This window comes from Dama dama, chromosome 5, assembly GCF_033118175.1.
Source record: "Dama dama isolate Ldn47 chromosome 5, ASM3311817v1, whole genome shotgun sequence".
Taxonomy (NCBI): domain Eukaryota; kingdom Metazoa; phylum Chordata; class Mammalia; order Artiodactyla; family Cervidae; genus Dama; species Dama dama.
In genome coordinates this window covers 109,213,282-109,230,164 of record NC_083685.1, presented here as the reverse complement: position 1 = coordinate 109,230,164, position 16,883 = coordinate 109,213,282, and the positions used below count along the sequence as shown (strand labels likewise).

Below are 16,883 nucleotides of genomic sequence, written 5' to 3'. Positions count from 1 at the left end.
AGCCACACGTAGCTGTAAGGAGGGTAGGGAAATGTGGTCTAGCTGGATACCTATGTGTCTAACAAAAACTGGGCGGTTCTGCTACTGAAGGAAGGAGAGGAGGATGATTACTGGGAGACAGTTGTCAGTTTCTGCCACGAGTGGACTTGCACCATCAAAACTGCATGCTGTGGCAGCATGATAAGGGACCTGCAGCTGCAGACAGGAAGCACCCCCAAGGCTGGTGAATTCCAAGCCACCACCAAGTCCGGAAGCCAGTGGCGATTGACTTTGTAGAAGAAAAAGCATGGCAGCCAAGGAAAAATTCTCCCAGAAATTTAGTTTCTCATTTCTCTCTTTCCATGCAGATTCTTGCTATCTATGCTGGCGAAGAACTGTCTAGAGTATCCCTCAAAATCCTTCCTCTGATCACCCCAAGAGTACAGCTATTCTCTTTAGGGCTCTTTTATTGCCAAGGAGCCATTCAAGATGTCTTGGGAAAGATTTATAGAGAGAGTTCAGAGACTTGCCATGGGATCCATGGGCTAGAGATGAAGCCTGACCTTCCAGCCTGACCTCAGGCCTAGAAAACCATGAGGAACCAGGGCTGCTTTTTCTGTCTTTCGAGACCCTCCTCAACTCGGTCTCTTTTTCACTTATCCAGCATATATTTATTGAAGCCACATGTGAGGGCTGGCTTCCTTCTCCTTTCTGTGGAGCAGCAGTCACACTTAGGACAAGGCCCTGATTACACCAGAGGCCCTGTGCTCCTCACTTGCTGCCCTGCGCACTCTCAGTCACGTGACTGAGGACGCTTCCTCTGGGTTTATTGTTTTGGTTTTTGGTCAGGTGGCAGCATGGGGAACCTCCCTGCCCAGGAATCGAACCCATGCTGCCTGTGTTGGAAATGCAGTCTTAACCACTGGACTACCAGGACCTGCTCCAAGTTTGAGCAGGTGGAATCAGGTGCATGGCCTGAAAGCATCTCCCTCATTAGCTTCACTTCCTTGGAGAAGAGCTTGAGGAATCAGGAGACGTCCTTCCTTCCTTCCCTCCCTCCCTCCTTCTTTTCTCCTTTGACAGAGAACTGTTTTTCTCATCCTCTCCCCTTCCTAGCATCTCAAATTCCTCCTATCCTGCCCCACTCCAGATAGGAATACAGCCTAAGGGACATGCTTCAAGCTGCAACTGTACCAATTCAGAACTTTTGACTGGAAGGGCCTCCTCAGGTGATGGTACGAGCGTTTGGGGAGGAGAAGACGGGGAGCTGGAGGCACCTTCCTGTGTGTCTGATGTCCTGCCAATGGGAATGCTGTCCAGAGACTTGCTTCCTTCACAAGTGGCTCCTGTGTCTGTCACCTGCATCAGTGATGGGGGAGGATGCTGTCCTTGTTGGAGCTTCAGCTTCAGCATCAGTCCTTCCAGTGAATATTCAGGGTTGATTTCCTTTAGGACTGGTTCGATCTCCTTGCTGTCAGTTAAGATGTGTCATTGGAAGGCTTCTTGGGAGCTCCGAGAATGAGATGATCCTGTCCCAGGATTCCCCCAGTAGCACACAGCCTCCTCAGCAGAGCAGCACTGGCTCAGGAGGTGGGTTGTTTGTCCTTCATGCGCAGAGAACTCAGAGTAGCAGGCTGGTGAGACACATCCCCAGTCACCCCACCCTTTGCCTCTTAGGTGACATAGCAAGAGATGTGTCAGCGTCTGTTTGGGCTTCACAACTGCAGAGTGTGGCTTCTGTGCAGGGCTCTTATTTCCAGTGCTTGGAGGTTTGGTGAACACTGTCCCCAGGTGAGTCCCAGGGATGAGGTGATGGAAACCAGACCCTTTTCCAGGCCTCCAAGCAGCTGTTTTAAACCTGTTCCCCATGAGCTACTCTCTCACTTTGTTTGGTAATAACATCCCATCCTGCTCACTAGAATGCATGGCGATAGCAATAAAACAAAGGAAGAGCAGGCTTTCAACAAACTATGCTTTGAAATTATGAATGGTTGGTCATTCATTTATTAACATATTCTCCAATCGAGCGCATACTCTGCTTAAACCCCATAGGTGGGACTTCCCTGATGGCCTAGTGCTTCACACTCCACACCTCCAGTGCAGGGGGCACGGATTGGATCTCTGGTTTGGGAACTAAGATCCCACATACTGTACAGCACAGCCTAAAAATAACCCACTATGGGTAAAGGCTGACCTTATTTGTGGGGAAATTATGGTCTTCTAGGAAAGGCAGGTATGGACATAAGTCTAAAAGTCAAATCAGTCATCGCAAGTGTGGGGCACATGGAGAGGCAGAAGTCCGAGGTGTGATGAGAGTGTGACACAGACACCAGGAAGCCACTCCTGATGAAAGAGCACCTGAAGCAGGGACCACCAAACTGAGGTCTGGAGGACCATGAGGAGTCAGCTTCTGAGCTGAACGAAAAAGAGGTTTTGAGGCATAGGAAACACCAAGGTCCTGAGTCAGACAAGCACTTGGTGATTTTAGGAACTGAAAGAAGCCCAGCCAGGCTGGGGCAAGGAGAGCAGGGGTGGGGGTGGGGAGGGGAGACCTGGGGAGGGAGGTGGGGGGGGGGGAGGGGCCAGACTACCGTGTATCAGGAAGAATTCATGTTTGCATATAACAGAATGCTGAATGTGAGGCCTTAACAAGCATTCCTCCAGGGACCCAGGTTCTGTCTAACTGTCCACTCCACTATCCTTAGGATGCAGCTCTTATCTTTATTGCTTCCCTGGTGGCTCAGATGATAAAGAATCTGCCTCCAATGCAAGAGACGGGGGTTTGATCCCTGGATTGGGAAGATCTCCTGGAGAAGGGAATGGCTACCCACTCCAGTATTCTTGCCTGGGGAACCCCATGGACAGTGGAGCCTGGCAGGCTACAGTCCATGAGGTTGCAAAGAGTCGGACATGATTGAGTGACTAACACTTTCACTTGTCTTAATGCTCACAAGATGGCTGTTGAAGCTCCAGTCATCACATCTGCATTCCAGGCAGGAATAAAGAGAATGGCAAAGGCAAGAGGGATGAGCAGTCAAATTTGACCTCTTGTAAAAGGCTCTACTAGAACCTTCAGTATATCTCATAAGCCAGCCTGCATCACATGGTAAGCCTTAAGTCATCCAGGGAATGAAGTTTTTTAGTTGACTACATTGCTTGCTACAAGATCAATGTGCTATTAATAAAGACGAGGGATAATGAATATTGGATAGGCGAAGTCTAGAGTTTGCCTCACAGGGCCTTGGAGGTCATGATAAGGAATGTGGCCTTCAATCTGAGTGCAGCTGGGAAGCCACAGAATGTTTTAAGCAGGACTGTGACAAGAAGGGGGAGACATTGAGGGTTGCCCCTTTGAGGCACAGCATCACACAACTGTGGACTTCTGTATTAGCCTCCTAGGGCTGCCATAGCAGAGTATCACAAACCGGGTGGCTTAAAACAATAGATATTATTCTCTCACAGTTTTGGCCAGAAATCTGAATCAAGGTGTCAGCAAGGTCACAGTCACTCTGGAGGTTAGGGTAGAATTCTTCCTCGCCTCCTCTTAGTTTCTGGTGGCCTCTGATAATCCTTGGTGTTTCTTTGTTTGTAAACTGCATCACTCCAATCTCTGTCTTTGATGTCACATGGACTTCTTCCCTGTGTCCCATCTGTGTTTCTGTATCTGAATCTTCCTCTCCTTTGTTTTGTAGCAATCATATAACAAGCCTGTCATTGGATTTAAGTCCAGCCCTAATGCAGTAGAACCTCATCTTAACTTGACATCTGCAAAGACTCTTATTTCCATATATGGTCATATCCAAAGCACTGGGGGTTATGACTTAAACATAGCTTTATGAGGGACACAATTAAACCTTCTGTGCATTTGAAAGGACTAACTTGGTGGCTAGTCCACGAAGTCAAAGAGGGACTTCCTTGGTGGTCCAGTGGCTAAGACTCCCAACTTCCAGTGGAAGGGGCCTGGTAGGGTTCAATCCCTGACCAGGGAACTAGATCCCGCATGCCGCAACTACGACCTGACACAACCAAATAAATTAATTAAATTAAATACATATTTTTAAAAAAAGGACTAGAGAGCCACCTAGACCCTGCTGGGCTCTGCTAGCTGCTCATGTCCTCCTCCCTACTTTTGATGAAAAGAGAGCCCAGGAATTAGGGAGGCAAGTTTACTTCCAAAATCTTGACTGTGCCAGGCACCGGTCCCTCTTACTTCTATAAAAGGGCAAAAGGAAGGTTCTGGGCTCCCTGCACAGGCCTCGTCTCGCCTCAGCAAACCCTTCTCAGGTATCAAGGATTCAGGGATCTTGAGCCGTGGTGCAGAGGTGATTTTCACCTGTCGTTCTCTGTCAGAGGCTCAGAGTTTGAGGCGGTGGGTGGAGGTTGCAGAGGATATCTAAATGGTGGGCTGAATAGCATCTAAACTAGGTTTCCTTTCTTCAGGCAAAATTTTAGGCCCACTGATGCTGTTTAATAAACCACTCCTTTGTTGGACCTAGTAGAGAGAAGAATGGAGCGCTAGCTGAGCCTGAATTGGCTTCAGAGTTGCGGTCCTGCAGACTTTTAGATGAACAGTGTTGGTCAGGGCCCCCTGTGGTTGTTCTTTGAGGTGGAATAAAATCCACTCACCACGTGATTCCCTGGAAGCACCTTGAGGGCCTTCGGACTCTTCTTTTGGGCACATTTGTTCATGTGTTTTTGCATGAGTTGGTGTGCAAGGGGCTTTCTTCCTTGGCAGGTTTTTTTTTTTTTTTTCTGGAGCTTCTTTATTTTTTAAAAAAATTGAAGTATAGTTAATTCACCAGGTTTTCCTGGTGGCTCAGATGGTAAAGAATCTGCCGACAATGCAGGACACCCAGGTTCGATTCCTGGGTCAGGAAGATCCCCTGGAGAAGGGAATAAGAGAGGAGCCTGGCGGGCTACAGTTCATAGGATCGGAAAGAGTTGGACAGGACTGAAGCAACTTAGCATGCATGCATACATAGTTTATTTACAATGTTGTGTTAATTTCTGATATACAGCAAAGTGATTCAATATTTTCTCTATATTCTTTTCTATTCTTTCTATATTCTTTTCCACGATGGTTTGTCTCAGGGTACTGAATAGAGTTCCCTCTGCTATATGGTAGAACCTTGATTATCCTTTCTATGTAAAATACTTTGCACCTGCTAATGTCAAACTCCCAGTCCATCCGTTCTGTATACCCCTCCCCCGTTCTCTATGTCTGTGAGTCTTCTTCAATTTCGTAGATAGGTTCATTTGTGTCATATTTTAAATTCCACATATAAGTGATATCATATGGTATTTGTCTTTCTCTTTCTGACTTACTTCACTTATATGATAATCTCTAGTTGTATCCATATTGCTGCAAATGGCATTATTTCATTTTTTTTTTTATGACTGAGTAGTATTTTGTTGTATATATGTGCCACGTCTTCTTTATCCAGTCATCTGTCAATGGACATTTAGGTTGTTTTCATCTCTTGGCTATTGTGAATAGTGCTGCTATGAACATAGGAGTGCATGTGTATTTTTAAATTATTGTTTTGTCTAAATATATGCTCAGGAGTAGTATTGTTGGATCATACGACAATTTTAGTTTTAGTTTTCTGAGGGACCTCAATGCTATTTTCCATACTGGTGTCAGGTGATTTTGGGGGTTGTTTTTTGCTTCTTTTTTTTTTTTTGGTGGTCAAGGTGGGGACACCAGCAGATATGATTGGAGATAGGAAACTTGGAGACCTAAGGGGGAAAATATGACTTCTAGTCCTGGGCAAGGGGTGGGATGAGGGAAGAACCAGAAGCTGAAGGGGCTGCTTTCTTGAGGGAAGCTATGAGCACAGATATTCCAATACCTGTGGGCAAGCTGAGATGCAGTGCTTCCTCCTCTGGGCATCTTCTAGGACCTCAGGGTAGATGACTGTGGCAGCAGTGGGAGGCCTCAGGTTGGCCCCCTGCTCAGGAGGTTTCATGAGTAAAACCAGAAATTCAACAAGCATGGGCCCAGGTGACTCTCACAAACAGTACGTGTGAGTCACCCCTTGAGGACTCCTGTGGATGGTGGAGGTCCTCACTGGGCAAGTCGGGGGAGAATAACAATAAGAAGGTGATCTTTAAGCTGAGCATTGAAGAGGAGGGATCTGCCAGCGGAGAAAGCAGAGCCACTCCAGGCAGGAAGATCAGCATATGCAAAGGCCTGAGTGACCAATGGTGGCCTGAGACTATTGGGGAGGTGGTCTGGTGAGGAGTGGGTGCCCAAGGGTGCATAGGTGAAGGAGAGAGAGAGAGAAGTGAAGCTAGAGAGAGGGTGGGGCAGGCTCATGGTGGAACCTCCTATGCATGGCTGAGGTTTGGGTTTTCGCCTCTGGGCTAGTGGGAGCCCCAGATGGCTTATGAGAAGAGGAGGGTGGCCTCATGTGTTTCTGATTTGTTTAGATCTGCTTGATGTCTGTGCTAGGAATGGGTGGAGGGGCCGGCAGTCTAGAGGCTGCAGGGGAGGAACCAGGCAGTAGCCAAAGGAAGTCGACCCCCCACCCCCACCCCGCCTGGCCCTGTATTTCTCCTGCTCATCTTCCCCCAACTCTGCCCCAACCCCAGGCCCCAGAGAGTGTCACTTGTCAGAAGAACAGAGTCTGCCTCCGGGCGGGTGGAGAGAGCAGGCGACCCTCGGCCCTGCTCATGCTGGGACCCGGGCAAGGGCTGGCTGGGCAGCTGGCGGCTTGGCAGGGAGAACATGGTTAGCTCTGCTGTGTCTGCAGCCACTGCCGCCCGACAGCCTGATTAATGACCCGCAACGCCTGGGGCTCTGCACGGGTCAGCAGCCCCATGGCTGTGGCAGCGGCCAAATGGACCTGCGTGCTGTGCCTCCGCTCCTCGCCAGCTGCGCTCCCAGATGGGCTGAAATGCTTTGACATGGCCTCCTCTCCAGGCCCTTCCACTCTTTCTGCTGATTGTTTCCCAGCCTCCTTTAAATCCTGCCCCTAAATGATCCCTTGCAGGAGAGGCTTGACAGAATTAACTCCCAGCCCTCTGGATTTGGGCTTATTCTTTATTTTGTCCCAATCAGGCACATAGTAAAGCTTAAAAATATGTCCTGAAGGCATCATTGCTGCTTCTTTCCCCGTTCTCAACTCTGTAGTGACTCGTATGGGCCCTGTCTTATTTCTCTGCTAGAGGGTGTCTGTTTGGGTATTCCGTTTGCATGGGTCCCACCTCCTCCATCAGACTAGCAGTGCCCAAGATCAAGGATCTGCCTCCGTCTTTAGATGGGTAGCTTCCAAGATTCAGATTTTTCTTCTCTGTTAAATTGGGTGCTCCCCAAGGCAGGGGGCTGTGTCTGCCCCTCAGTCTGGGAGCTCCCTGAAGACAGGGCTTGGTTTGGGGCTGCCTTATCTGTTGCTCCTTCACGTCCCGAGTTGAGCTCTGCCTTGGGTGTGCTCTGGGGCAGGGGTGAGGTAGCAGGGAGCGGAACTCAGGGCTCTAGGAAAAAACCCCTGTCCTGTCCTGGGGATGGCAGAATGGACCACAGGTATAGCAGGCATGGATTTAGCTGGAGCAGAGCTGTTGGGGGTGTAGCTAGAGTACTGAGCTCTCCAGGGCCAACAGCATCCAAGGGGCTCCCAGGCCTAAAGCAGCTCTTTTGGGCTATGGTCTGGGAGGACCATGAATTCTCTATCCAGACATCTGGATGGACGAGGTGCAGAGGGTGGTTGCTAGCATCCTGTTTCCTCACCCTCCGTGGGCTCTGTCTTGGATAACGACAGGAGGACAACCACAGCTACTATATGTCCCGTCTGTATGGCCCCAGCGAGCCCCGCAGCCAGGAGCTGTGGGTGGACATGACCAAGGCCAACCAGAGCCAAGTGAAAGTTCACAGAATCCTCTCCAACACCCACCGGCAGGCTTCGGTGAGTGCCCCAGTCCCTGGCAGCACTACCTTGGGCTGGGAGGCTGGGGGCCAGTCCACTCTGCCGGGTCAGTGGGCATGGCTATGGCCTGAGGTCTGGGGTCTGGGGAGTGCCTTCCCAGGGGATCCTAGGGGGCTTGACCAGAGTTGGGGTGCCCACCTGTGGTCCTGGGGTCCTGCCCTGGACATGCCTACCCCCCACCCCATTCAGATAAGCATGGGGCCGTGTGACTGCCCAGCCACCGGGCCTGCAGCTTGGCCCCACTGACTCTCTCCCTCCCCTGCAGAGAGTGGTCTTGTCCTTTGATTTCCCTTTCTACGGGCATCCTCTGCGGCAGATCACCATAGCAACCGGAGGTAAGGCCTTGTCTGTGGGGCTGGGAGAGGGCATGGAGATTTCAGCCAGAACCTGGGACCTAGCTGGGAAGGTTCACGGGAGACAGGGTTTTATAGATGGACTGGGGTGGGTCCCACATTGTGACTCTCTCTTGGGGCCCCACTCTCAGGTGAGAGGTCATGAGTGTTTCGGACCACCTCCCTCACGTCTGCTGACTTAATTGTGTGTGTGTGTGTGTGTGTGTGTGTGTGTGTGGATGTGGGTGCACATGCATGTGTGTCTCCCTCTGGGTCAGCACAGGCCAGTGTGGGCTGTCCCTCGGCCCTGGTGCTTCTGAGTCTGTGAATGAGAGGGAGGAGACTGCCCCGAGAGCCTGTTTCCTGGGACCAGGCTCCCTGTTGATATGAGGGAGCCCATCTTGGATTCCTGTGCACTTCCAAGGGACAGAGATGGGTGGAGGGGCAGAGAGAAACTTCTTTAGTCTGGGCTCCTTTTGCTCTATATACACCAGACCCAAGCCCACCATGTGATGCTGGGGGGTCAGAGGTCCAAGACTCACTTCTAGCTCCATCTACACTACTCCTTCCTGCACGAGGAAGCAAGTCCATCTCTGATGATTGATCTACACTTCTTCCCACCCCAGGCTTCATCTTCATGGGTGACGTGGTCCATCGGATGCTCACAGCTACTCAGTACGTGGCCCCTCTGATGGCCAACTTCAACCCTGGCTACTCTGACAACTCCACAGTTGCTTATTTTGACAATGGTGAGATCAGAACTCAGAGTTTAATTCATCCAGCTCCAGGGATGCCTTGGTCTAGCCCCTTTAGAGCCGCCCAAGGCCCAGAGAGGGCAGGGGACTTGCCCACAGTCACACAGCAAGGCAGCTACCCTACCTTTGTGTTCATTTTCCTCCCTGGGGACAAAATACCTGCTCCCTAATGAGAAAATCAAATGAAAACAATTGGCTTTCAGTAGAGGTGAAATAAATATTAGAGACCTTGATTGTTTCTTACTCTCCCCAGGTTGTCCCTTGAGAACCTACCTTCCACCCCAGGAGAACAGAAGTTTCTACTGTTTCTCCTCCTTTTCATCTCAGGGGGTCAGGATAGGCAAGAAGGACAGGGCAGTGCTTGGGGTTGGAGATGGTACAGGTACAATCACAGTACCTGGTTGGGGGTGGGGAGGGTGAAGCAGGGTCTCCTGGCTCCTCTCCAGCTTGAGAGCCAGACTGTTTGTGGGCTGCCAAGCTCCTGCCTCCTGTCAAATTTGCAAACTGACCCCCATCATCACTGAGGACACCAGCTGGTGTCCCATCCACATGGGCCACCATTTATGCAGGCCCCTGCTCCCCACACGACCTCCCTGTCCAGCCAAGTCTCTGCTCTCCTCACCAGGGACAGTCTTTGTTGTTCAGTGGGACCACGTCTACCTCCAGGGTCGGGAAGACAGGGGCAGCTTCACCTTCCAGGCAGCTCTGCACCAAGACGGCCGTATTGTCTTCGGCTACAAAGAGGTGAGTGGGCTGTTCTTTCATTCAACAAATATGTCGAGACCCTGTAGTGGGCCAGATGTAGGGTGTGGTGCTGGAGATACAGAAGTTCACAGGATGGCTGCCGGCCCATCTTTGTGGAGCTGAGAATCTGGCTGGGGGGATAGATAGTAACTGTGGGGGGTGGGGCAAGTGTTCTTACATAGTGATGCCAGGAAAGCCTTTCATGGGGCTCTTTACCTGAAGAGGAGCCTGGGAGGCTCTCCTGAGGAAAAGAGTTGAAATCTTCAGAACGTGTAGGAGTTAAGGACCCAAAGAGGAGGGTGAAGTGTGTTCTGGGAGGGAGCAAAGCATATGCAAAGGCTCTGTGGCAGGACTGAGTCTGGCTGGTATAAAGCACTGAAAGAAGGCGGCCTGGGGATTTCCCTGGCAGTCCAATGGTTAAGTGTAGGTGGTGTGGGTTCCATCCCTGGTTGGGGAGCTAAGATCCTACATGCCTCCCAGCTAAAAAAGCAAAACATAAAATAGAAACAATATTGTAACAAATTCAATAGTACAGTACAGTACAGTTCAGTCGCTCGGTCGTGTCTGACTCTTTGCGACCCCATGAATTGCAGCACGCCAGGCCTCCCTGTCCATCACCAACTCCCGGAGTCTACCCAAACTCATGCCCATCGAGTCGGTGATGCCACAGCCATCTCATCCTCTGTCGTCCCCTTCTCCTCCTGCCCCCAATCCCTCCCAGCATCAGGGTCTTTTCCAATGAGTCAACTCTTTGCATGAGGTGGCCAAAGTACTGGAGTTTCAGCTTCAGCATCAGCCCTTCCAATGAACACCCAGGACTGATCTCCTTTAGGATGGACTGGTTGGATCTCCTTGCAGTCCAAGGGACTCTCAAGAGTCTTCTCCAACACCACAGTTCAAAAGCATCAATTTTTCAGCACTCAGCTTTCTTCACAGTCCAACTCTCACATCCATACATGACCACTGGAAATACTATAGCCTTGACCAAATGGACCTTTGTTGGCAAAGTAATGTCTCTGCTTTTTAATATGCTATCTAGGTTGGTCATAACTTTCCTTCCAAGGAGTAAGCGTCTTTTAATTTCATGGCTGCAGTAACCATCTGCAGTGATTTTGGATCCCCCAAAAATAAAGTCTGACACTGTTTTCACCGTCTCCCCATCTATTTCCCATGAGGTGATGGGACCAGACGCCATGATCTTAGTTTTCTGAATGTTAAGCTTTAAGCCAACTTTTTCACTCTCCTCTTTCACTTTCATCAACAGGCTTTTCAGTTCCTCTTCACTCTCTGCCATAAGGGTGGTGTCATCTGCATATCTGAGGTTATTGATATTTCTTCCAGCAATCTTGATTCATAAAGACCTTAAAAATGGTCCACATCCAGAAAAAAAAAAAAAGAAAATCTTGAAAAACACCACTCTGGCTTGAAAGTGGAGAGCAGAGGGCTGGGACTCAGAGGAGATGCTGGGAGTTGATGCAGGAGAATGGGCCAGCTTGGGGCAGGGTGGGGGTGATGGAGAGAACTGGATCGATTTTAGAGGCTGTTAGCAGGCTAGTTAACAGGACTGGAGATGTGTTTGACAGAGGAGGAGGGAAATGAAAGGAAGCCGGGAGAGGCTGAGGGTGACTCCTCCATGGAGGTGCCATTCACAAAGAGGAAGAAAAGAAACAGGAAATGTGTTTGGAGATGATGTGCGGAAGATTTGGAATTTGGATGGGCGCATTGGGTTTGAGATGTCTGAGCCCTGCAGGAGGCAACGCCCACCAGGCAGATGGGTCTGAAGCTCCAAGGAGAGCTAGTCCAAGAGTGTGTGAGGGATAGATGGAGCCTCTTCTTCCCCCTGCAGATCCCCATACCCGTCCTGGAAATCAGCTCGTCCCAGCACCCTGTCAAAGCAGGCCTGTCAGATGCCTTCATGATTCTCAATCCATCCCCAGATGTACCAGGTGAGACCCCAGGGGCCCACAGAGATCCCTGGACAGGGCTGGACTCAGCTCAGATTGAGCCAGGCTGGTGGGGGAGAGGGCAGTGGCAGGAAGTGGTTGGGGGGTGGGGAGAGTTAAGTGGGAACTGAGGGAAGAAAAGGGGCAGAATGAGTTCCAACTTCTCTTCGTTCGAGCTGAGGAACCATTTTTCCAATAAAATCTCCAGTGGGAGGCACTGCTCTGGTGGTGGAGGGGAGTGGGGAGCCAGGGCCCTTCTACTCAGCACACCCTCCACTTAGAAAATCTCCAAAGACACCAAATTAGGTTTTATTAGTCCTCCCAGAACACAACCATAATTGCCTCCCAAACCCAGATGATAGAAGGAGCATTGCAGGGGGCTTCAAGAGGCAGGAAAATTAGATTTCTCTCCTGTCCTTGATCCCTGTCCCCCAATTCCCCTTCCTGGAGGCAACCAGAGCCACCAGGATATTTCTAGAGCTACAAGCCTTCAGGTACGTATACATAAGTGTATTTAACATAAACAATGGCATATGATGTCCTCTGTTCTGCTCCTGAACAAAGTATATCCTGCCCATCTTTCTGGATTACTCTTTTTAATAACTGTACACCCCTTGCATGGATGTACCTTAATTGAACCAGTCCCCTGGGCCCAGACTTTTCAGTTGTTTCAATCTTTGATTACAGCAAATAATACTGCAGTGAATATTCTTGCAAATAGGTACTTTTATGCTCTTGTGTGAGTATTTCCATAAGATTAATTGCCATCACTTCACCTGTCCCTCCACTGTCCCCTCTCCCACCCCCAAACTCCCAGCACTCTAGGGAGTAGCTCAGACCCTGCTAATTCATTGGTTAAAACCCATACTGAGTGAGTTACTAAAGAGTTTCAGTATCACCCTGATTGTATTAGTTAGCTACTGCTGCATAACAGACTTCCCTGGTGGCTCAGACGGTAAAGCATCTGCCTACAATGCAGGAGACCCGGGTTCAATCCCTGGGCCAGATTGTGCCAAAACTTAGAGGCTTAAAACATTATCTCAGGGTTTCTGTGGATCAGGAAACAAAGCATGACTTAACTGGGTCCTCTGGTTTAGACTGTTTCACAGGCTGCTCTCAAGGTGGTTGCCAGGGTTGCCTCAGTGACTGTTGGGGGGCCATCTAAGAGCTTTCATGTGGCTGTGACAAGATCAGTTCCCCCTTCAGTTCTGGCTGCGTGAACCTCCCCATAGGACAGTTCATATGTGGCAGCTGGCTTCCATCAGAGCAGGCAAGGAAGACAGCAGTAGAGGGTGAGCAAGAGGGAAGCCAGAGCCTTCTCATAACCTCATCACTTTTGCCACTTTCTGCTGGTTGGAAGGAAGTTCCTAGGTCCAGCCCACACTCAAAATGGGATTAAACAGGGTGTGAATCCCAGGAGGCAGGGATCACTGGGGTCATTTAGGGGCACACTGATTACAACCTCATCTCTAGATACTGAGCTTATAGTTATCTTATTGGATTATCCTGCAGTGCTGTAAATGAAGTCTGTGCATTTGTCTCTTTCTAAACGAAGACAAGGAGCCTCAGAGAGGTGGCGTGACTTGCTTTCACACAGCTCTGAGGGTTAGAACTGAAACCCAAATCTTCTGTATTTTAAACCCTAGTGTCCACCGTTGAGGCTTTCTAAATCCAACCAACTCCCACTCCATCCAGAGCGGGGAATTCTTCCCTCCTCAGTTCCCCAAACACCCAGAGCACTGTGTGCACACACCCAGGCTGTTTTACAGGAGGGACTGTTCTTGGTATCCATGCCTCCCTGCCCCTCACCACCGCCCTGTTTTACGCACCTCGGGGGTGGGGTCTGTGCCTCCCTCACAGGCCCTGTGCCCAGTGGCAGAGTCTCAGGAAATGTGTGTTGATCCAGCTGTAGAATGAGGGTGAGTGAGAGGAAGTCAGATCCTTCGAGAGTGTCTGCCTCTGAGGCTTCTCTGTGGTTCGAGAATGAAAGACTGCTTTAGAGCAAGCCAGGGAGATGTGGGGAGGTGTGGTAATGAGGGGCGAGGGAGGAAGCAGAACCCACCTGAAATAACAGGAGGGCGGCTGTGCCTGTTCTGTGAAACCTGGAGGCGATACAAGGGCTGTTGTGGGAGCGGCTCGGTCAGGTGACTCCAGCTGTGGTTCATGAGGCGCTGAGTCCACCAGTCAAGGGAAACCCACGCTGACTCTAGACGCTGCCCAGCAGCTCCCGGCCTCCAGGCTCCCTGCCCCCTGTCCACCTACTCCTTGTTGTCACTGCCAAACAGACCTGATCTTGTCCTTCCCTGGCTCCTTATGGCCCAAAGCACTAATTCAGAGTTCTTAGTGTGGCACTTGGGGCCTACACAGCTGGGCATAGCCTACTGTTTTATTTTTCTTTCAGTGTTATTGAGTCACGTCCAACTCTTTGCGACCCTATGGACTGGAGCCCTCCAGGCTCCTCTGTCCATGGGGGTTTTCCAGGCAAGAATATTGGAGTGGGTTGCCATACCCTTCTCCAGGGGATCTTCCCAACCCACGGATTGAACCCAGGTCTCCCTCATTGCAGGTGGAGTCTTTACCAGCTGAGCCACCAGGGAAGCCATATAGCACTGTGTAACTTTCAGGTGTTATAGCATAAGGATCTGACTTACATATGTCGTGAAATGATTACAATAAGTTTAGTCAACATCTCCATCTCATGAAGACGCAAAATTAAAGAAAAAAATTGATTTTTTCCTGTGATGAAAACTCTTAGGATTTATTCTTTTAATAACTTTCATAGATAACATACAACAGTGTTAATTGTATTTCTCATGTGTATTATGGGCACAGCCTACCTTTACGGGCTGGGCTCTGAACCCTCCTGTCAACCACCACTCTGTCCAGTCAGCACTGGTCTGCATGCCCTGTGTTCCCCAAACATGCCAAGGGGGAATCTTCATCTTTCTGATGCAGTTCCTCATGTAAAATGCCACCCCCCACCCTGGTACCACTTGGCAAAATCCTCCTTATCCATTGGTCCAGCTTCCTCCATGCAGCAAAATTCATGGCTTCCTCCTCCAACCTCTGGGTACTTTCTTAACAGCTTTAATATAGAACTCATGACACCATCCTGCCTCATTCATCTTCTCCCCAACTAGCTGTGAGCTCCCTGCGGCTCCAGCACTTAGCCCAGTGCCTGCAGCAGGGCAGGTGCTCAAAAAATGGGCTCCAGAACGGGTGCTGAAGCGACTGGGTGTGGTGGAGACCGTGTGCTCTGCCCTCTGGTGACCCCAAGTCAGAACAGAACCTGACATCTGAGTTTAGGGGTGAGTGCTCTGATAACTGCATCTCTTTCTGTCAGAGACTTTTCAGCTTGGGGATCAGGCGCAGACTTGAAAGGAACACTGAGGTGTGGGTGAAGTAGATCACGTGTATGCCTTTTTCTAGGGCAGTATCCCTGGCCTTCATTGGATTTTAAAATAGGCTACAACTCCTGCTTTTCAGAGTGATGGCTTTTATGTGGCTGAGAGATCAGATTCCTCTGGGTCTGATAGTCAACTCAGCAAATAGGGAATTTATTTGAATTTGGTTGAGATGCAAATATTGGGTTGGCCAAGAAGTTCGTTTGGGTTTTTTCCATAAGATGTTATATGGAAAATGAACTTTTTGGCCAACCCAATAACAATACATTTCAAAAAACCATGATAGAAGTTCAGGGAGAGGCCTTTGGTCCACAGACAATGTCACTGTGATCATCACTGTGGATATTCCTGTTGTCCCAACCCACCTGTACTATAGAATAGGTGATATCCCTGCCCTGGCACCCAAGCTTGCCTCCTCCCTGCCTGGGGTGCTGTGAGGAGTGGCATTTACTCCTCACTATTCAAGAATCCCCCAGCCACTGAACCATGTCTGGGAGACTCTCTCCTTTCCCCAGGCTCCCAACACTTTCCTCCCACCCCTGTCTGAAGGTGGAAGGAATTCTGCACAGTCTCATTCCTGGGATTGAGGGAGGAAAACAGGCAGAGTATCTCTTACCATCACTTCCTTGCAGAAACTGCTCTGCAGGCTTTGGAGCAGAGAGTCTGCAGAATGTGCTTTGTTGCAGAGAAAAGATTCAGATTAGTAGCATCTGTTTGCAGAAGCAGGCAAAACTTACAGAGTAGTTGATACACTCTTTATTTGACTGGAGGGGGGTCCAGAAGTCAATATAATTTCCTCTATTCATTTAAGAAACCCTTTCTTTCACAGACAGTATAAAAGCAACTTTAGGGTCTCCAATATCAAAACTGACAGATTCTGAATTAATGGAATCGATTAATGAGGATTTCCTTATTAAAAGCTCCAAATGGCAACCTGCCCCTTGGCTGGCCCCAGAATGGCCTTGGACGGCCCAAGCACTAGAACCTTCTCCTGTTCCAGAACCTTCCTTTCGTTTCAAAGGCAAACTTGAGAAATGTGGCAGAGGCCCGTGCTGCGCCTTGGTGCCCGGTGGGGAGGGGAGGCCCCGGAACTGATGGCAGAGGAGCGAGGAGGACCAGCCAAGCAGGGCATGGGAGGGGGTATCGTCACCACATCTGGCCCATTTCATCATCCCCCTGCTCCTGATAAAGGATCCTCCGTGGTGCCTTTTGTTGTAGCTTTTTATCCATCCTGGTGCCCTCCCCTAAGCCCGCCCCCATAGCCCTGATTTTTACTTTTATTTCCTGTTTTTCCTTCTACTCTGCTCCCTGAGCGTTGCCTTTTCTTGTCTCCTCTCCTCCCTCAGTCCCTTTTCTACTGTACATCTGTGCTGAGGGGCCTCCCCCGCTGGGCTGCAAACTCCTTGGGGTATAGGATTCTCATTGTATTTATCTCTGGGGTCCCCTACTGGGGCTGAATCATGATTATTAAATGGATAACTGAATGAGCAGAGAAGATGTGAATGAGTAAATGAAAAATTCCTGCTGATCCACCATCTTCAATTTTTTTGTATGTTAGCCACCATCTTGGAGGGAAGTTTGTGGCTGGATCTGTCAGTCTGATTTCTTCTGACCAAACTAACCCTCTCCCACTGGTGTCTAGTGTGGAAACAAAACTGCACATGCCAAGCTCTCCTTTGAGCCACGGACATCTCTTGATTGCATGGCAGGGCTCTCTGGGTCTGGATCTTAGCATTTCTGAATGTTTGATGAGTGGAAGCAGAGATAACACAGAACGTCTCAAACTGCCCGGAATGTAGCT

The 16,883-nt window shown here is 49.7% G+C and overlaps 1 protein-coding gene across 2 annotated transcripts in view; it reads left to right on the top strand.

Moving 5' to 3' along the window:
- The window catches only part of PLXDC1 (plexin domain containing 1), a 66,688-nt gene that overhangs the window by 23,685 nt on the left and 26,120 nt on the right, over positions 1-16,883 (top strand). For both annotated transcript variants that reach the window (XM_061143885.1, XM_061143884.1), the window contains exons 3-7: positions 7,740-7,883; positions 8,170-8,239; positions 8,863-8,985; positions 9,617-9,735; positions 11,582-11,681. In XM_061143885.1, the coding sequence (XP_060999868.1) occupies positions 7,761-7,883; positions 8,170-8,239; positions 8,863-8,985; positions 9,617-9,735; positions 11,582-11,681 (535 nt within the window). In that variant the 5' untranslated portion in view covers positions 7,740-7,760. The remainder of the gene's footprint in view (positions 1-7,739; positions 7,884-8,169; positions 8,240-8,862; positions 8,986-9,616; positions 9,736-11,581; positions 11,682-16,883) is intronic.